The sequence below is a fragment of the Phalacrocorax aristotelis genome, chromosome 2 (assembly GCF_949628215.1).
Source record: "Phalacrocorax aristotelis chromosome 2, bGulAri2.1, whole genome shotgun sequence".
Taxonomy (NCBI): domain Eukaryota; kingdom Metazoa; phylum Chordata; class Aves; order Suliformes; family Phalacrocoracidae; genus Phalacrocorax; species Phalacrocorax aristotelis.
Genome location: NC_134277.1, coordinates 48,740,144 through 48,761,697, shown reverse-complemented (window position 1 = coordinate 48,761,697; position 21,554 = coordinate 48,740,144). Strand labels below are relative to the sequence as shown.

Below are 21,554 nucleotides of genomic sequence, written 5' to 3'. Positions count from 1 at the left end.
TTTGATCATTGTAATGACTCTGTACACCCGCTGGAAATGGGAATAAGAACACCCTTTTGTTTGCATGGTATGGAAAGCCCCAGTAAACCCTCTGCATAGTTTACATAAGCAAGTAACCTGGCTGAAATTGCTTTATTGGTGGAATAAGAAACGCTGAAAAGATCTACAGAACCATGCTTCTGATTTGCAAAGTGTTTGAGTGTCTAGGATGGGAATGATATTATACAGGGTCATCTTTTCTTTGCTTGAAGGTATAAGAGATTACTCGATGGAGAGCAACTCTTGCTTGTCAGGAATAGCCCAGGTGCTTTGTCTTGCCTCATTTTGGGGAAACAAGGAACAGCTGAGGTGACTTGTCATGTCCAATCTTATGTTCCTAGGACTCGCCTCAAGTGTTTTGATGTATAGAAAGTTCCCAGATAACATGATTTCCTTGTGTTCGAGAGGCACTGATCTAACCATGTGCAAATATCCTCCTCATAGAGGACGGTGAATCGTGGCCACAGCCTCTCCTAATCAGACCAGCTGAAAGGTTGTTGAACCTGTAAAATAGCCTGCTTGGAAAGAAGCAGATTAATGTCCTCCTTATACCTGGGGAGAAGAAAAAAGGTATGTTAAAAGGAAGATACGGTGCAAGCACAGTGCAGTTTTCACTGTGAAAAAAGGAAACTTCTTGGTCAGCCTCAGCAGAGGGTGTAACCCCAAGTTTGTTCTATTTCTGTAAAATCTTTCCAGCACCTGAGCAGCACATCAAGCTGAGTACGTCTCTGCCATTAGTACATGCACTAAATGAGGAGTTTAAAAAAATCATCCCCAAGTTGTTCTTAAAATTGAACACCCTGAATTTAAGAAGACATATAAAAATGTTTTCGGTTTTCATTGTCCCACTTACTTTAAACAAACAAACAAACAAAAAGTGTTACAAGTTCTCTTGGTGAACATGAAAGCAATATATTTGTAAGGAAAAGAGAAATGCTTAGTTTTGTAATGATATGAGCTGGAGGGAAATCACAAGTTATCTCATGATGCATTCTGGTATCGCATGAACTGACTTCATCGTCTCTATTTTGGTTTGAAATGAATTAACTGTGGATGGCGCTGAGCGAGGATGCAAATAGGGAACCAGTTTGGCAGAAATTTGGCAAAAGGATTTGTAACGTTCACACTGTTCTGTTTCTGTTCCCACTGGCAGGGGCAAAAATTCTGTTGTCAACGACACTCAATAAGTGGCATGTGGCAGAAAAAAACTAATAGGATGAGCAGCCACCCACATCCTGGTCCGGAGATTTATCAGCCCAGGAACTTCTAGGACAGTGGAATTGGCTGTGTGAAGTGGGTACATTAAGTTATACTTATTACTTCGCTTCGAGGGAGAATTAAGCTAATCTAATTGAAGTCACTTAAATCCAGAACGTGAGAGGGCTCCTATTCACGGAAAGACTAAAAGCATGTGAAGACCCTTTGCATCAGAGGCTTTGCTCACAGGCATGCCTTTACCCTACTGCAGTTAATGTAGCTTTCCCAATGCTGAATCACTTTGAATTACACCGAGGGCCAAACTAGCTTGAATTCAGGGTAATTACCATGACTCAGCTAGCAGGCAGCCATCTGCCACCTCAGAGTAACTTGTGCCTGAGCCTGGAGGCTATGCCTATGCTTTCACACCTATTCTTTCCTTAGCAGGTCCCTGGGGTTTCGCTGAGAGCTGCTCCTCCACCTCTGTTTTCCTACCTGGGTGTCCAGGAGGTGAGAGAGGCCACGTGCTGTACAGAAGTATCATCACATACAAACCTACACCTGTTTCAGGAAGAATTTCAGGAGGACAACTAATTATTAAAGACCTTAGTGGGGATTTTGCAGTTGAGTGTGGAGCACCCTGGGCTCCTTCCCATTGCAAGGGAATGCCACGCTGCTGATGCTGGAGCATGGTGCCAAGTGACATCTAAGCCCAACCCACAAACCTAGCCCAAACTATTGTTTTCTCCATAATTGGAACTAAGCCTGAACTGCAGTCTGGAAATTTTCTTGAGCTGTGAGTCAAACAAGCATTGGTCACATCTGAACACCATCCAACATTTAAGCAAAACCCCATGATGCTCAGGCTTCCTGCAGAGAGGGGAATTTAAATCACCGTAATTTGCATGCCACCTTGCCAGGAAGAAGACATAAGATATACAAGTTCATTTATATATTACCCACTTCTCACTGTCTTCCTCTTCAAAATCTTTTCTGCCACATTCTTCTGGACAGTTGCCACATAAGACTTGCCACCAGCAGGGAGTTTATGTGGCTGCATGCAGTCCCGCCCTGGTTCTCCCCAGTTTCTGTGGACAGAACAGCCTGGCCTTTCCTCTTGAAGGTGGTGTACTTTCATTTTGCTCCATTTTGCTGTTGCTTGCAAAGCACCTGATGTTGCGGGGCATCACACAGACCCTGCGATCCTAGCCCCTGCTTGCTTGCAGCCTTGGTAGGCAGCTGTGGGGAGCTGTGCCTTTGGGCCAGCTTGGAGCAGGCAGGACTAGACTTGGCTCCTCACTCCTGTCCCACCCCGCCCAGGGGACACTGACGGCTCCCCAGGAGGACCCAGTTCTTGTTTGGGGATTTTTTTTTTCCCCCCAGTGAAAGTGGACACAGCCATGCTCGGATCAGCCTCTGATTTGCCCTGTGCTAGATGATGCACGCGAGCAGAAAATGGTATGAAAGGTCTTCCCTCTGCTATCAAAAGTGCTTACCAGGAAAACAAAGAAAGAAAAAAGAAAAAAAGAGAAGATTGCCATCTGTGTTTGAGCCATTTAAACCGTGTAAACCACACACAGCCTGTGACATGTCTAATTAGGCTGGGGTCTGGGGAGCACACACCCACGTCAGCCTACAAAAAGCCCAAAGCTTAATCGTGGGTGCAAAGAGCAAACACCGCGTGCGGCAGCGTGACTGCTAGGTGTGACGGCTGGGCTGACCCCCTGCAGTGACTGTCCGGGTGAGTCTCCTCCTCCGCTATTCATGTCTGTCTTTCCCAAGTGCAGCCTCTGTGGAAAGGAAACTGAATTAAAAATTGCCCTTTTTTTTTTTAAAAAAAAGCTCATTTGCCATTGAACTCACCCAGTTACAATGACTTTTTTGATTGCAATTTAAGGTAGGTCTGACAGCTAAAATAACATTAAAAAAGCCCCCTGGGGATGCGCAGCTCTGCACCCTTCAGTAGATGCTGCAATGACATTTTGGAAATGGGTACCAGAGAGAAATCAGTAGCTCACTGACTGCCTGCTGCTGGCCACAGTCACCTCGGGTTTTATGTAGCAGATCTCAGCCTTGATAGCCCAATTTTGCGCTGTTGTGGTGGGGATGAGGCTCTGCTAGTTCGAGATTTCAACTCGCTGGGGAGTTTCTGAAGCGAGGAGTTGCAGCAGGTGGAGCACTGCAGGTCTGACATTGCTGAGTAGCTGGGAAGGGTGAGTCATGCACTTAGTGCAGTGATGCCTGAAACTATGGTTTTCCCCTTCAAAATAAGCAAAAAGGGATCAAATTAATTTTGAGTAATAGCAGCCCCTCCTCATCTCAAGGGATGGCCTGTTCCTTGTCAACTTTCAGTGTGCTGTGAAGTTCACCATAAGAAAAAAATCAGGTGCTGGCTAGAACATCTGAAAGCTCATTGTATCTAATATGACCTGTACCTAATATGACCTGTACCAAGCACAGCAGTAACGACAAAGCAAAATCCCAGCACGAAGCGGCTGCTGTGGTTAGCTCACTGCCTCCTCTGCACTGCAGGTGAGGTTGTGACGCTTTGCTCCTCGGATGGTAGGAATCCAGCTCAGCTTTCGGCTCTCCCTATATTTACTGTGCTGTGCATGAGCTCGCCTGTGATGAGGGGGCTGTGGTGGGTGCACCCTCAATGCCTGCATCTGGCAGGGTTGGCCGCCCCTTCAGCCCCCGGCTGTGCCCACACTGCTCCCTGGGCTGGTTAGGCAGACAGCAATGGGGAGGGGGACAGGGACAAAGAAAACCCCTTGTGGGGCTGTTGCCGCTGGAGACTTTGCTGTATTGAACCACAGCTGGGGGAGAAGCATTTTCCACTTGTTTCAGCAGATCCATCCAACATCATTTGTATATGCATGGCTATGACTGGTCTCAGTTTCTACATCTTAGTATTTACATGTGGTATATCTGATTTATAGGTATTATACAGCTGGTTTCTTTCCACCTGCTTGCAAGTTTTTACTGGTGTAAACGCTGCACTACACTGCAGCATTAGTACGCTTTGGCTATTTGCTTTCCTTGGTAGTCTTCTTTGAAAAGAAGTCAAATGAAAGTATATTTTGAGTTTTGTGCATTGCAAATTCAACTACTATGCACGGGGTACACGTAGCATCATTAAAAGCCAGGTACTAAATTTGTATCTGTCCTTGAAACTCCAGGGACCAGCATAATTCAGCATGTAGTTCTGTATATTGATAGAAAATGTAAAATTAAGAGCACGTATTTATGACTATTTTTATTTCTTCAATCTATTTTTAAGCAAACACTCTGTGCCTAGACTCATTATGTTATTGCAAAGATCTCATGCTGCCAACCTTGCATCTAAAAATTCATATTCATCCGAAGTTGCTTCATGAAGATAAAAATTGGAAGGATTAGTCTCTAATCTGTGCATTCTGAACACAATCGTTTCTAAATAGATGGCAACAAGTGCATTAAATTTTTTTGACCAGATTCCAAAACCCTGCAAGTACTTGCTGCAAGCGTTCAGCTCGGCACCAAGAGCAGGCGAAGGGATCAAAGGCAGTTTGGGCCAGAGGGTGCCACAGAGACGTGGCTGCGGACACCCTTGCCATCCCTAAAAGCAGCTGCTTACAGTAAACTAGCTTTGCTGATGAACTTGCTAACTCAGAAAACCTAATGCAGGCTGGGGAGGCGAACTGCATGCTGCATCAGTTCACGCCCTGAATAATACCGGAGAAGGTGCTTTTAGTCAGCGCACAATGAGCAACTGGAAGGAAGCCAGAGCATGAACGTGGGCCATTTACCCATGGAAAAGGTTTGGCTCCATCCAGCTGCTGCTGTGGTGGCAGGTTTGTCTCTGCAAGGTGACCTCTTGGTTGCATGACCTGCTTTTGAAGGCACCAGTTTCCAGAGGAAAGGTCTGTGCTAGCTGAAGGTCCCTGGTAGCGCCAGCAGAACCCACCTCGTGTTGTCCCCTGGCTTCATCCCCAAGCGTTGGCACAGGTGGGCTGGTGCAGAACATGTTGAATACTTAAGAGTACATGACACGTGTTGAGTCCACCAGGCTCAGCTACCGTTTGTGGTGCTAGACAGACTTGAAAAGCAATCTCAACAGAAAAAACCAATATTTTCTTGTTTAGCAGAGCATAATGATCTGCTTTGCAGCCCAACAGCAATGAGCAATGCACTTAAACTCACAGATAAGAAAGAGGTGTTGCAGGCAGAGATTTATCAGTCTCTGCAGGGGTTGCAAATATTTTAACACTTGCAAGCTACTACTAAAGGCAGGTACTTTTCCTTGTTAGTTGCTAGACAATTTAAGAGACACATTTCATTTATTCTCATGAACCTTTTGGAAGATATGGTGCTTTCAGATTACTTTCTTTTTTAATGTATGCACAGGGGACTCTACATCTTATTAAAAATAAGATCACACTGACTCTAGTACGTCAAAGGACTCAATCAGCAAAGTGCCATAGAGAAGCTTAAGACCTAATGTGGGCTAAATGTAAATTTTTAAAATGGAAATAGCTAAATAATTCAAATCCATGACGTCAAGTTCTGTGTGGTTTGTTCGTCTCCTGGACAGACTCTTTCAAAATGTTGAGGTTTTTATTAAAAGAAGAAGAAGAAAAGAGTCACAGTTCAACTTCAAAGCTGTTTCAAATAATTTGTTTTCCCCGCATCTTTCCTCTCCAGGTTACAGAGCCTCCTTCAGGACTGAGTAAAGGTCTGGCTGAAGATGGCAGTGGCAAGCACAGTGAGTATAAAGCTACACTGCTGTTTAATCTCCGTTTTTCTTCCCCACTCTTTGCCTCTGTCAGTTTTCTGCCTCTCTCGAGCCAACGGGGCTGTTCCATCATAGCAGTAACGCAAAGTCGTCTTCCCCACCTCTTTCCAGGTTGGGGATTTTGCATTTTGTTATGTATTTGAAGCTTCCAAGCCAGCAGTGTTTTGAATGATCTGACAGAGGTAATGCTCTCACCACCTGCCATTTTAATAGCTGAAGTTGGCTGGAGGTGGTGAATTGCTCTTTTGTAAAGAGTTCATTACTCAATAGGTGATTTTTGTAAGTGTCTGCTGTGCCACACACTTCAAGCAGTCTGAGATGCGCTCTGTTTTGCTGGCAGCCTTTGCGCTTTCCCATCTTAAATGGGACATATTGGGGATCTTCAGCTGCATCCGGTGCAGTTGAATTTATGCTTTACTGAGCCACCTCTCAACATAAGTTTACCTGATGTTCCACTGCAGGTCACCCACCCTGGTAAAACCAGCCTGGATTACTATAGGAATGACAGCACGGTGCTGACCCTGTATAGAAACCCAGTGAACGATACAGACTTCATGTGCGACAAGAGGCAGGTCAGGCAGTTTGCTCAAGCCTTCCTGCCGGTGTTTTTCTGGCTCATCTTCTCTGTAGGCACAGTAGGAAACATCTTGGTTGTGCTTGTCTATTGCAAATACCGTTTCAGGAGGAGCATGATGGATCTGTACCTGCTGCACCTGGCCATTGCGGACCTGCTCCTCCTCTTCACCCTCCCCTTCTGGGCCAAGGCTGCCTCCGATGGCTGGATCTTCAAGAACTTCATGTGCAAAGTCGTCAACAGCATGTATAAGATCAACTTCTACAGCTGCATCTTGTTTCTAACCTGCATCAGCTTTGACAGGTACATCACTATTGTCCAAGCAGCAAAAGCTAAAACTTCTAGGCAAAGGTGGCTCCTGCGCAGCAAACTCATGTGCTTGGCTGTCTGGCTGACATCCGTGGGCCTGTGCATCCCAGAAATCATGTACAGCCAAAGCATGAGGGTGGATGACATAACAGTTTGCAAGATTACATACCCGCCAAACGTCAGCATGTCCTTCAGAGCTAGTGTCCTGGCCTTGAAAGTCACAATCGGATTCTTCCTCCCGCTCCTTGTCATCATTATTTGTTACGCCCTTATCATCAACACCCTCCTGCAAGCCAGAAGAACCCAAAAGCAGAAGTCCCTGAAGATCATCGCCATGATCGTCACCGCTTTCCTCCTTTCTCAGTTCCCATACAATATTGTTTTGCTGGTCAAAGCCATCAACACCTACACCAGGGTGGCATATAGCTGTCAGGCTGCCAACCAGCTGGACATCGGGCTGCAGGTCACCCAGAGCATCGCCTTCCTCCACAGCTGCCTCAACCCCTTCCTCTACGTCTTTGCTGGGGAGCGGTTCAGGACGGCGCTAGGCAGGATGCTGCCAAGTGGCAGCTCCTGCCGGAGCGGGGGCCAAGAGCAGTGCCCCCCTGCCTATGACAGCCAGGAGCACAGCTCAAACTGGTCCTTCGCCATGCTGGGCAGGCGGCGGGTGAGAAGCTCGCTGACCCTCAGCACCCATTTGACCTCTGCCGTTATGGCCCCTCCTTGCCAAGGGCTCTTGTAAGTTAGTCCCCGCTGTCTCCCCTCTGGAGGAGCACCAAACTCTTTGGAAACTGTCCGTATACCCCAAGGACTGTCTCAGAGGAGTGGGGAGGGCTGGGTGCTCCTTAGCGCCCTGTGCTTACCATGCGGGACCTAACCTGGGCTTGCTGGCTGAAAGGAAAGGAAACCTTCGGCACAGAGCGGCAAATGAAGCCATACTTGTTCTAGGCAGAACTGATAGAGGATAAAAGCTATCTTTGTGACAGCTGTAAATACCCTGCCCATCTGCAGCTCAGACCACAACCTGAAATAAGAAGCGTTGCAGGGAGGTGATAAGCGGAGCTGCCGTAGCAACAGAAGCATATGAAGCAGGATGAACCACCCATCCCCTCCATAGGAATCAGCAGAAGGGGGTTCAGCCTTCATTTGCTGTCCAGCCAGGGTCTCCTACGGAGGTGGCTGGGCTCGGGAGCCCTGCCTGCACCTACACCATGTCCTGTCGGCTGTAAAGGAGAACAGCTTTTCACTCCTACACTGGTTTATTGCATCAAGCAAATGCTGCAGTCTGTGATTGTGCAGATGCAAGTCTGATTTACCACATGGGCAGTTTGTGTTGCAAAGGAAAGCCAGTGGTTCGTGTTTCTAAGGTGGGCGATAAAGAATTAGATCTATCTTTCTTCTATATTTTAGCTATGTGACATAAAGTGAAATTGCGTAGAATTTATTTGCTACAGCTCCTACTTTGATACTCGAAACAAATCACACCTCACAGTAAAAATTCAAGGGCGTCAGAGATGTTGAATTGTCTGTCCTGGAGATATTTGCTGTATGGTGCAAAGCTGTAGTAAACCGGAACGCAAAAATCAAACCCATCGTTCAACAGACCTCCAGTTACGTGCTGATATCTTTGCTAATGGTAGGAAAATATATTTAGCCTGGGGCCAGTAAGACAGAGAGTAATTAAGTGTCGCACCTAATATTAATGAAATTTGGGTTGAGACTTCAGGTTGGTGGCGGCAGTGGTTCCCAAAAGCAGCGTGCTGTAATGCACCCTGCAACTTCTATACGGCTTTCGGCATGCTGGCGGTGGCACAATAATAGTCCCCGAGGCCGCAGGGGCACCGGGTGGCTGTTCCTCCTCGCTCTCCCCCTCTCTGGGACGCGGCATCGCTTGTCCTGACCAGCTGCACCCTGCATCTCCCAGCCTTCAACCCCAAGTTGTAGTGCTGAGGAGGCTTTCTTTTAAACCATCACATTTAACCTGTCTTGCCTTCTGGTAATTATTTCTCGCAGGAACAAAGTGTTTTCATTGTGCATTAATTGTTAAAGTGTCAATAAATATGAGCTTTCTGCAAGGTTTGGTGTTGCTTTTTTAGCTAATAGGGTATATCTAAGCAGATATGATGCTGGTTTTATACATATTTATTAGGATTTTAAAAATTTTTTTACCTTTTCCATAGGGAAAAAATGGTGAAAGATGTATACATTTTTCACAGTATGTGTAAGAAGGGTTTGGGGGAGTTTTGTGATTTGTGTGGAGCTCAATACCAATGGAAGCTGAAATTCTGTTAAATAAAGGCACAGCCACAAACAGCAAGGGGATGAACTGGTTGTTTCTTGCCCACACGTCCTTCCCAGGTTTGGATCTGTATGCATAACCTGTTTCCAACGGCAAGATTTAACCCTCCTCAAAAAGGCCAGAGGAAAACCTTGCTCACAGGGTTTACTATGTGTATCGAAGCCTTGGGGAGTGGAAGTCGCAGCTGTGGACCCCTGGAGCGTGTTTCAGCTCCCGAAGCAGTGGGTGGGGTGCAGTTTTGGGAGGGAGGGCAGGTTTCTGAGGGTGTGGGGGAACGGAGCACGCTTGGGGCAGACACTTCCCCACAGTAGCTGAGCCCCGCCACCCCTTCCCAGGGGTGGGGCAAGGGTGCTTCTGCCCAGGGGGTCCTTCCAGCCCCAAAAGAGCCCTTGAGTCATGAAAACAAACAAACAAAGGTACAAACCTTATCTGCCGCTGACCAGTGGTCCTGCCTGGTGGCCTCGAGGTCCTCTTCCCTGCATGGCATCCTGCTGGCCCTGGGAACTTGAATATCGGGGCCTTCTCAGAGAAGGTGAAAGCTTCTTTGCTCCACAAAACACGGTAGGAAGTTTTCATGCTTGGTTGGCAAGTGAAACTGTTGAGGGTTGTGAAATGGCGATGAACTTCCAGCAGTCTGGGGTGGTGGGGTCATCCCCGGGTCATGCACCTCCTGCTCCGAGTCAGGCTGCTCCCCGCTGCTTTGCTGGGGGGAGCTGGGGGACCAGCCCTCCTGGGCCGTTTTTGCCTCGTGTGGTCTGTCCTGCCAGGGCTGCCTGCCGCCCAGCAGCTGCTGGTGGCTTCCCAGGCTGCCAGCACCCCCCTGAACTTGTGGGGAAGCTGCCTCCCTGTGACCCCTCAGGCTGCAGCCTTGTCCCCAGTGGGGTCCCTTGTCAGTGGGGTCCCTTGTCACTGGCCACCACACAGCAGGGACTTGGTCATGGAGGTGTTTGCTGCCATTACCCCCTCTTCCATCCGCTGGGGCCTCTGTCTGCCAGCAGCACAGCTCCTTGTGGTCAAGCCCTCACTGGGCTCCTCTGTCCCGCTGCCCTGAGGTTTTAGCTGGGTTTATCCCTCTGAAACCCCTCTTGTGCCTCCCTAGGGTGTCCCCAGCCCTCAGCTGGTGCTGTCTCCTGGGAAGAGAGGTTTCCCTGAAGGCAAGGGGTATTGCCTCCCCTGCCCCACAGCCCCTCACACCTCCTGTGGGGTGCTGCCTGCACCTTACCCACAGCTCCACCAGGACAGTTACCGAGCAGTTCTTGGAAGTCCTGTGAGAGGCCTGAGATCTTACACAGCTCCCCTCCCCGCTCTTTAAGGCTATTTTTTCCCAGCTGATCCGAGTTTTGTGTTGCAGTCTTCACCGCTGTCCCTTTTCTTTGAAGGTGCAGCTTGGCTTGGCTGTGCCCTAAGCCTTACAGTGTCACCCTGAGACCCGTAACTTCAACTCCTAGTCCCCATCTCAGACTTCTGAGAGCCAGAAGTGTGCCAGGACCCTGGATTTCACCCAGGCAGGAACTGGGCCAGACCTGCCCGCTGGCCTAACACCCCTGAACGAGGCAAAGGCTGGGGGGAGCTGTGCTGTAGTGGGAATGGCCACGGCAGTTGCTGCGTGTTGTCATCAATTCGCTATGGTGAGGGGCTCGGAGGTAGCCACAACTGTGGTACAGGCAGTCCCATACAATTGCCCAGCCTGCCTGTGGTACAAGGAGAGGAAGTTGAGAGACTTTCACTCTCTGCAGGCAAACCCGCCTAAATGATGCCTGCTCCTGCCTGAAACAGAGACGTGCTTTATAGAAGTGCTTCTTCCCGAGAGCAGAAAAACGATGGGAAGGTGTGACAGAATGGTGATGGGTGCGGCAAGAATCACTGAAGTTGCGGTAAAGTAGCCCAAAACCGGAACCATCAATCTGAGTTCGCTATGCACAAACCGACTGTTTCCAAGTATGATCTGGATCAGTTACCCATCATTTAACTGACCAGATACTGACAGATATGGTCCCAGCACCCCCAAGTGCTGCCTTTTTTTCCAAGCCTCCTGGGCCATATGTGTTTTGAAACCTGATATTCGGACTTCAGAGCATCCCTCTGACATTTCAAGAGCTAACGGAGAGGATACTGCTGCTCGTGGCAGCTTCACATGGTCCCCACGGCAGAATACCATACTGGGTGTGCCGAGGCCAAGCCTTGGGACGCAGGCCAAGAAAGAGGTGTGTTGAGACCCCATGTAAGGCAGCACTAAGGCTGGAGAGCCTTGCTCCCAGCTCCAAAGAAGGGAGGAGATATTGTCTAGTATGGCTAAACATGGATTACTGGAGATGTACACACAGGCTTTGAACAGCTACAGCTTCCCCTGCCGAGCTGTTGTACAGCAAGGTATAGTCGCTTACAGGTGGTAAGCGATGCCTTGCAGGTCCCTTGCACTGTGGGCCAAGCGTCACTGGAGACTCTGTCCCAGCAAGGAGCCTCCGAGCGCGGAGCAGGGGCTGGTGCTACTGCTGGGAAGCGAGGATGGGAAGCGTCGCAGCCTCCACCCCAGCAGGAAACTCCCGTGAGGAAACAAAATAACAGATAAAAGAAGCGATGACTGGTCATGACAGTGCCTGTTGTCCTCCGGACCCCATTCCGATGGCCCCAGCAGCTCAGAGGAGCCTATGTGTTTACCACATGCCCCGGGTCTGGGACTACAGATGCAAATGCAGAGGCAAGGTGTGACGAGTGCCTGCAGATCACGCAGCGCTTCTTGCCCTCCCACAGCTGTGCAGCGCAACCCAGGCGTAGAGACCTGGCCAGGACCTGGGGGAAACCCGATGGGAGCCCAAGCTGAAGGACAGCGCTGCTCGGTGCAATGGACAACGATGAGGACTGCTGTCCTTGGGATAGCTTTGTTTTTGCTTCCGAGGGCAAACAAAGGTGGATGAAGGTGTTCCTCAGCCACAGGGCTCTGCCCTCGCTGGGGGAGGCCCGGCTGCTCTTAGCCACTGGGACATGGTGATACTTCCTCTAGGTTGGGGGCTGGCTCAGTACTTATTTAAGGATCTCTGCTGTTGCTCTGTTGTACTGCACAGATGGGCTCTTTGTCCACCAGCACGACAAACTATTTTCTATTTTCCTTATTTTGTAAAATTTTTTCCTGCTTAGAAGTAGATCATACAACCATCTGATTTATCTTCCAGGCAAAGCTACCTCTACAAGATAGGCAGAAAAGGGACACACATTCTCAATAATATAGAATTTTATTTTTTTAATTCCTGAGGTTAAAAAGGGGAAAAAAAAAAGCATCAGGAAACATTCCAGAACACAACCGCCTACATTTCTGTAACTGTACAGACGCTGGTATACATAAATCTTTTTTCCCCCCCATCTGGAGCATGAAGTGTGATGTGAATGGGGTTTGTAATTCTTTGGCAGTTAAGACCAAATGATGCTTCTGAACAAGTTACAGCCTTGGTGATAATTAAAACTATAGTGCAATTTCAATTCTAAAAAAGGAGCAAAGTCAGGCTCTTGTAGCTTTGCTATTTTGTAACGTGGTAAACTCTTGTGCAATACATCTCTGATTTTTCATAAAGCAACACTGAGTAACGCTGAGTAAAGGGACACTGTCATTTTATTAAAGCAACTATGTTTTTTCCTTTGCATAAACCTCTGCATACCAAAAAATATTACCCTCCGTTGTTCCAGCATCCAGGAAAAACACCCAATTGCTTATGCTGACCACAGTTATACTCTCCTTGTCCCACGAGTGTGACACCCCCTTCAATTAATTTAATGATCAATTTTAAATATTTATTTTCTCTTAATTGTACTCCTGCAGATAATAAAAGGCCCAATTCAACAAATCACCTGAGCACCTGTAAATAAAGAGATTTATCAGCATCCCTTGCACAGTTCACACGAACAAGTGCTTTATGAGTGGAGGTACAAGGTGCTTGAATGAAATAATCTCTTGCACAAACCTGCATTTGTGCCAGGTCCTTTATTGGGTTTCCATGGCTCCATCTGGGACCTTCAAAGAAAAGGTCAGTACTAATCACTTTACTGCCTTCTCTGCATAGCCTTTGGGGTAGAAATGACTCCCTCTTCTAGCTGACGTGATGGGATTCCTGCTCTTGAACAGCTGCTTTGAACAGTTGCACTCCTGACCACTTGTACCTCACCAGCTTGAGTATTTCCTCTTTTGAAACTTTTTCTCTGTCTTAAATACCCTCCTTGGTTAGAAGCAAACCTTTTCTTTTCATCTTTTTACTACAGGTTCTGGCTCCCACCCTTAGTCCTCTTTCAGAGAGCAAAAAAAGCCATAAAATTACTCTCATGGGGCAGGAACACCTGAAGAAAAGGTACCATAAGACACAAATGCGAAATAAAACCAATCCAGTGTTTTTATTCCCCTCCTCCCAAGCATATGCTTCAGCCAGCCTCAGGACTGTGTACATGAAAGACCGGCAGGGAAACATCTGGCTTACTAGATGGAGCCAATTACTTTAAGATTACATAAGTAGTAGTTTAAAAATATTTGCCACGGGATGAAAAAACGTTAAGAACTGGGATGCAGAGAGGAAAACCAGAGGCAAGTCTGTCAAATCATTCTGAATGGAGATATTTCCAATACTTCTGAGCAGAGTTGTCATATTTTGGCCTAACATACTTGACAGTGTCCCTTGACCTTACATTTGGCATTTTAAGAAAGATAGCCCAGTAAGATTAGTATTCTAACTAAAACAACAGCAAAATGCTTTTAAAAACCACACCTAAAAGCTTAAAGGAAAACTGCAGCAGACTGCAGTAGCAGCTCAGTGAAACTGCATAGCCTGTGGTACACAGTACTCCATTTTTAAGCAATAAATAATCTCTTCTTGTCTAGTTAAATATAAAACATAGCTTCAACACTGAAATACACCGTAATTCATGAACGGATCTGTGTGCTGTTTATTGCCAACTTCAGCCTCTTGTCCACCTCATTTTCACGCACACAGCCAGGCAAGGGTTTAACTGCGCTGAAGCCTGTTCCCTCGGGAGGGGCAGTAAGCCAGCTTGCACCTTCCGCTCACCCCTCTGCCGGGCAGAGGCTGGAGAGCACAACACCCATACTGGGAAGGGAAAGCTTCTGATGAGCCAGGTGAGCCAGACACCTAAAATCTAGGTGCTCCACAAAAGGTAGTCATTCTTTCACAATCTTTTTCAAGATCACTGTATTTATACAGTGTTAACAACTGGAATGATTAGCAACCCCTAGCTTTATCTGCTGTATTATTTTCTTTCCTATAAAAAGAAATTTCCCTCTCCCTCAGCTGCTACTGTGTACCTGTCCAACACCTGGCTTGTGATCACCATCTTTTAAACAACAAGCCTTTTGCTGTATAGGAGATCCCCTGTGGGTAATGGATTGGACTGGCAACACATAGACACCAGCTGGACTCTCCTGACTTCCTTCCCTAGTTGACCTGATCCCTTAAATTTACTGCCCTTGTTTTTACATTTACAGGCTTGCTGCTGCGCCTTCTTTCCTCTTCCCTAAACCATCTGCTTCAGCTTGTGCTTGCCCTTTTCTTCTTCCTTCCCCTCATGTTTTATCTTCTGTCTCCCACCACGACCCCTGTAAACCAGCTACAGCTGCCGCCAAGAGTCTACAGGGTTCTTGGCAGGCTGAGCTGGTCTGCTACCAACTGCTGCACAAAACCTTCCAGGTCTGAGGTTTCCTTGGGAGAACAATAACATCAGAAATCAAACACACCTAAAATGATGAGGAGGGCTGGCTGGGACAAAGAGCTTTCCTCCTTTCTCCTGCCAAAAGTTTTGCCTTTCCATCGGAAGACAGGATTTTTAAACAGGAAAATCTGCTTTCAGATACTTTGACAAGAAGGTGAAATTCTATATAGAAAGCAGAGAGTTTGCATGGAAATTTTGCATAAACGAGAAGCCAGTCTTCCCTTAAAAGGCAGTGTTTACAGCAAGCTCTGTCCCCAAATCCACGATGGAAAGTTAGCAGTTGGCTAGGGCACTGCAACGGTTAGGAAGGGGCAGAATATGCCGGCACCAGGTGGAGAGCTCATCAGGGCTGCATATGCATTCGGTTTTGGATGAACTTTTTGAGACCGATTCAAACGTTATTGCTACCTTTCACGTGGTCCAGAGAGAGAGAGACTGCTAACCTCCTCAGAACCTGTGCTTTCCTGTGAATGCAGATGATTAAGGTGCTGAAGCAGGAAAAAGGAATACTCCCCTTCCTGATATCACACAGTGAGCAGTACTTTATTCTACAAACGACACTCCTGATTCTGCCACTGGTACTCACCGCAACAGCTGATTTCAGTGGACCAACTTACAGAGTACAGTGAGCAAAGGTGAAAGGAGTCGCTGCTTTGTTTTGTATTGTTCTGTAACTGGTATTCAGTACCAAAGCGTTTGTAGAAGTCAGACTACCAAATCTTAGCCCAAAACGTAAAAAAGCCCTACGTTTGCTATTTATATAAAACTTTGAAAAAACTTGGAAAACTTGGAAAAGATAAAAATTTCTAGATGGATTACAATATATGCCTGTGAAGACTGAAGCATTGCATAGCTGCTGTCCTGACTGTAAGGGCAGTAGAGCAGAACAGAAGTGGTTATGTTTACTTCTCGTGAAGACGTCCACAAAAATACGCATTTTTCTTTAGATTTCCTTTTGAAGGATATGTTTTGAAGCAAAGTAATTCAATTTTCAGGAGAGAATTTCAGTTTGCATTTAGACGCCCCCACGCTTGTTCTTCTCCCCACTGAAAAAAATTTGGTTATTATTGACCTGTTAAATCAAACAGCATGGCTTTTCAGCAATCTGTACACAGTACAGAACCATTAGTGTTCCTAAAAAGGCTTCCATTTCTTAGCGTGTACATGTTCTCTAAGTGCATTTTAACTATTGCATAGTTTCAAAGTCTTCAAACACAGTGGTAATCATAATGCTTACATGTACATAAATAATAGCATTTCTTAAAATTTTAATTAAAAATAACACAGTATATTCAGGCTATGGAAAATCACTTCCATCATAGATGACAGGTCGCTCAATAGCCAAGTGATAAAACACTTTTTTTGAGATAAACCTGTCAACAGAAAAAAGAGATCATGTTAGCTGAAGTCAACTAGACAGGAAGCCTCAAAGTTGTATTCAGTCTTTCAGTTTATACTCAGGCAAAAAACTGACTGCTGTTAAAAAGAAGTATGCCTGCGCAAATTGTTATTAGTTGTTATCTGTTGTTAGTAAGATGATGATACTGACTAAACTGCCTTGGAAAGAGTCACAAGTGACTTGCTCGCTTCTGTTTACCTTCCCAGAGGTTGAGACAGAGCAGTCGAATTCTGCTATGGGGGGAAAAAAACCCCAAACAAGAACAAGAACCAAAACTCGGGCTGAATGATGTTTGGCAAGCTGGGGCCACTCTCTCATACTTACTTCTGAATGGCAGAATAATGGTACCTGTGACCAGTTCCACAGTCTGTAAAACCAAGCTTATTTCACCTTTTACACCCAGCTAGGACCTACCTAGAGAATGTGTTGTCAAATATCAGTGTGTAGATTCCAGAGTTTCTGACTTTCACCTGTCCTCTGATGGTTTCCTTATGAGAGTTGCAGCGGGTCATAGGAATAAGAACCTGGAATTCAATACAAATCAAAATGAAACTTGCTATTTGCCCTATAAATCAACATTTGCTTTCAGAAAAATATTTAGACTTGCGCCATCTTACAACTCCCAAAGTGTATGTGTGCCTGCTAAACTATTTTCACTGATAAGCATTAAAAACTCACCCAAACTAAAATCTCTCAGTGAGACATCTGTTCTCCTTTGATAACCTCTTTACAGCATTAAGCTATGGCTATAAATCTCTGCTTTAGAGATAGAATCAAATCCTGATTTTTTAATGTTAATCTAAGCAAGTTTACTAACATGAGCAATGCTACATCACATCTATACAAATATATCCAAGAGCAGGATTTAACTAAATATGTCTTTTAATATATGCTTTTTTACTCCCTGTATTATAAAATAAGCTTTCTCAGCAAATCTTAATTGTTCATCTAAGCTTACAGCAAATGCATGTGTAAGCATCTGTCTTGCTGTAAAACCCTAGCAGAGACAGTTGTCGGAACAGCAGCTGACATAGATCAAGGACAACCCTATAAAGCCCAAAGTTATATCAAGTAGATATATCAAGACAGAAGCAGCATTCGCTCTTCGTTTGGCTTTCAGATTAAGAAAAAAGGAGATTTACATGGTGTTAGTAACTGTGGAGTGAATTAACTTATGCTATATAAATGTCTTATCCCCCCCGAGAAATCACAGCCTTAGAGTTCCTCCTACCATGGTGGGTTAAACCAACAGCTGCCTTGTCTTCATTAAAACTTTGCAATTAGCTGAGTAACACAGACCCACTTGATCCATAATTCTCACGAAATATGGACAGCACATATAAAAACTGGTACCTTGGGCACTGACAAAGTGATTTGGCACACCATCAAGGCACTTAAATCTCTGCATCACTGTAAGAAATGCAGGTAACCCAATTTATCTGTCTGCTTGTGGCCTCTGCTTAGGAGACTGGCTAGATCAGCCCTAAGAAGCTTACAAATTAAGTAATATTGAGGAGGTAAATAAAGAAGAATTTTGCAGGCTTGGACTTTTATTTTGGCCTAATAATAGTGGGTGAATTTCAGATGTGACCAATAGCTACAGTGCCTTTCAGCTCAACTTTTGCAGGCAACATTAAATAAAGAGCTCTTAATTAAAAAAGCAGCTCTGCCTTCAGCAGAACTGTAGCTTAATTGGAGAAACAAGTCCTTAATGCAATAGCAACTGGCACTTTTGTGGAGACCTCCTAGCTATACTCTAGGCGGCTGATTGTAGTGTACTACAATCTCTAAGGTAGCAAGGAAACAAAGGCCTTACTTTGCACTGATCCAGTGGTGTGTCTTCTGATTCTTGGTAGACAACGCTGAAGGATATGCTTTTAGGGTCTGATGAAAAGATCCAGCTAATTGTTAGCCCCATCTCTGTAACGGTGATAGGAATGATACTGTAAGTGCTGGATTTAATGAACAGCTCTCTGTTGCTTTCCCCAAAATTTAAGATGTCTTCCACTGTAAGGGGTAATTTGATCCTGTGAGGGAGAAAAATACAAATACTTGAAAAGACACAATCAAATTACTCAGACAGAAACAATAGTCATTGCTTTTTATTTTCCGTCTATCTGAGGCAGACTCCACAGCAACTCTGGGACAGGTCCACCAAATGCAGGAAAATTCAGCCTTGGATGAAGGCGAGAACTGCAGAAAAGATGACTGATATCAAGCACTTTCACTGCTCTGGCAAATGTGGATATTATTCACTCATTTATTTCATTTCGACTAGAAAAATCTAGTGCTTTAATAAAGCTTTTTAGAGTCACTATGATAAAAAGAGTCTGCTGCCCTCTACTGTTCATTTTAAACAAAAATTTAAACAAAAAAAGTCACATAATTTCTTCACCTTTCTAGATACCATTTGTACAGGAGATAGGGATCAGGAGTAGAGAGGGGAGAGATGGATGGAATGTGAACAGCAGGTCTGCCTAGATCCTCCGAAGCACTTAATGCTACAGCTTGGTCTGCAAGCTGAATAAAAGCTGATGCAGAGAACTTCCAATTAAAATGAAGTTCTTAGCACCTAGATGATCCTGAGTCCTGAAGCATTATATTAGCTTGCCTCATTCTAATATCTATTTCAGACTGAAAACAGAGAGGCCCTTAAACAGGACAATGCTGCTTGCTTTCTTCAGGGGAAACCTGTAATTTCTAAGAGCTGTGGATCTCACCTCTATTACCCTAACTAAAATTAATCTAACATACCACTCTTTAGGCCAAATAAATTGTTTCCAAATCAATGAGCTCTCAGTAAATCACAGTACTGTGATTTGTTTGTTAGCAGCTATCAAAAATAAACACATTTACCAGAAGATATCACACAGTCACCATGATGATTTGCTGTTCTATAATAAGGAGTTCAGTTTCCAACCATGACTACACAGTGGTTAGGGATCACAGCTGGTTTATTATGATAACTATTGTACTCTGGCCAGAGAGGAAGCTTTATATTAAGTTTTGTTTACCTTGTTACTTCTTCCTCTTAGCTGAAGTAACTGCTGGGGTGTCTCAGGTGATCTTTGATTTTAATAAACTATTACTCTTAGTTTTGCCTTACAGCCCAGCTATGCTTTTAGTTACTGCTTCATTTACCTGGTTCTCTGAACAGCAGCAACAAGGTTGAAACATGGACTAATTTATCTCGCTGCAGTCAAAAGTTTAAAAACTTCCCTGTAACTAAACCAAAATTTCAAAGCTAGGCTTAAGGGGGGAATGAGCAAAGGGGAGTTTCTCCAAGTCACAGGCTTTTTCATACGTTAGATGCCCTTCTTCGCTGTGCAGGTGACATGCTGTATCACTACTGCACATACCTATTAACTTTAGAGCAAGATACATGCAGAGAATTGTGTGCACACAGAGGTTCAGCGGAACATTTTATGCTATAGCATATATCAATCAGAGCAGGTAAGACAGTTTCTGTGAGGCCACCAATAAATAATAGATACATGCTCCAAAAAGCCATGAATTCCCTCCCTGTGACAAAGGTCTGACTAGCACAGCAACCCCTGACTTTCCCTTGCTGTTTCTTCCAGAGACTACTAGAACTACAGAGCCTTCTCTCTAAGACCCCTTCCTGTTCACAGCACCTCCTGCAATAGGGGTAGGAAGGAAGGTTTTCTGATGTGATGTGGACCCAAATCTTTCGTTATTATTCCCTACTTGCACTAAAGCTTCACAGGACTGAAGAGAGAGGACCTGGCTCATTGCTGCTGCTCTGTGTAGTTTAGCTATACCCTCTGCTCTTCCTCAGACAAAATTCTACTGTGGGACACAAGCGATCAGCTCTTCCAGGAGTCTGCAAGACTTGTGCTCACACAGCTGATATCTGAGCTCAGCCTTTATTCTTTCAGCCTGGTAGTAATGAAACTGTTCTGCTTACATGATTTCTCCTGACTTCAACAAGCATATCTCAGCATCTTGAGCAACTTGCCACTCTTCCGATTCATCAAAGGTTGAACCTGTGCTGTTTCTAGGACAAAGGAAAAAAAAAAAGCCATGATTCTCTGAGTAGTATGTGGTCAAATTCCATCTGCATGCTGATGCCTTCCTAAAATAGAAATGCTTTGATAGTCATAATGCCAAATTATAGAATTCTTATTTTTTGCATTTTAGTGATGAAACTGTCTGGGCAAAACTGCAGCCCTGTTCTTCTAACCACTGTGCACAGATGTAAAACTGTTCCTACCCTGCTTTCATGAGCTAAGAGGAATATATACAACCAGGACATTTCTTCAACAGTCTAAAGATAAATTTCCTGTTGAGCCATTGCCAGGTTTTAAAGATTCCCTGGCAGGTGGAAATCTTGATGGAGGGCAGACACAAGCAAAACAGTCTGGACTTGTCCCTTAAACAAAGCTTGCACAGGGATAAGACATTTGCCCTGGATTTAACCCATGAGGTGTTTTACTAACATATTGTCCAGTTCTTTACACTGACAGTGGTACACAAAACATATTTTATTGTTGTAGAATCACTACCATGTATCTTTTTTTCATACAAGAAATACTGCATGATTCAAAAACAAATACACCGAAGAAGCTGTTACCGGATGACAAAGCAGGATGCCTCCTCCCCACCGTAATGTGTCCAGGAGAATAGAGTAAGCAGATCGAAGAACCTGCCATCCACTCCTTACCTCAAAAAGTGTGCATGCTCTGGGTGAACACTGGAGTAGCACCAGCTATGAATTACAGGGCCGGGGCACAGAGAGAAGAATGAGTTTGGGAGCTAGTAAACAAGTGCTGACAGTTTCCAAGTAAGTTAGAGCTTCTCTAGCTGATACTTACTTTGCTTCTCTGCATCTTAGCAGGTTGATAGCTGAGACAATTAGGCTGTCATTCCCAGAAAAATGCCAAGGATTCTTACATACAGGGAATCAACTGGTTGGTTCCTTCCAAAAAACAGTGGAATCTAATAAAATGCACTATCACTTATATGTGCTTCTGAACTACCAAGTGTAATCATGTAGCAAGGGGATAATTACCACACATTCTGTAGACCAATTCTCAAAACCAATGCACAGTTTAGCGTTTTCTTTTAAATCCTATGGGACCTTGCTCTATGTGCATCACTGCTGAGTAGAAGAGCAGAAGAAAACGTTTCCAGGTAAAAGCACCTTTAGCTGGTCATTAGCAGTGTCTGAATATACTATGCCAGCACATGCAAACACCTGTGGGTTTAGTAGGGTGACGCTACAGGAAGAATTTATGGT

The 21,554-nt window shown here is 45.2% G+C and overlaps 2 protein-coding genes across 7 annotated transcripts in view; one reads left to right on the top strand and one right to left on the bottom strand.

Moving 5' to 3' along the window:
• The first annotated feature begins 5,962 nt into the window (after positions 1 to 5,962).
• CCR9 (C-C motif chemokine receptor 9) lies at positions 5,963 to 7,635 on the top strand. Its single transcript, XM_075086127.1, has 2 exons — positions 5,963 to 5,980; positions 6,472 to 7,635. Exons 1-2 carry the CDS (start codon positions 5,963 to 5,965, stop codon positions 7,633 to 7,635), a joined length of 1,182 nt encoding a protein of 393 aa, XP_074942228.1.
• A 4,768-nt stretch (positions 7,636 to 12,403) lies between these two features.
• FYCO1 (FYVE and coiled-coil domain autophagy adaptor 1) overlaps positions 12,404 to 21,554 on the bottom strand; it is a 52,479-nt gene continuing 43,328 nt past the window's right edge. For all 6 annotated transcript variants that reach the window (XM_075083421.1, XM_075083415.1, XM_075083420.1 and 3 more), the window contains exons 15-18: positions 20,223 to 20,312; positions 18,111 to 18,321; positions 16,709 to 16,818; positions 12,404 to 16,268 (exon numbers count right to left, since the gene is read on the bottom strand). In XM_075083421.1, coding sequence (XP_074939522.1) covers positions 16,193 to 16,268; positions 16,709 to 16,818; positions 18,111 to 18,321; positions 20,223 to 20,312 — 487 coding nt within the window. In that variant the 3' untranslated portion in view covers positions 12,404 to 16,192. The remainder of the gene's footprint in view (positions 16,269 to 16,708; positions 16,819 to 18,110; positions 18,322 to 20,222; positions 20,313 to 21,554) is intronic.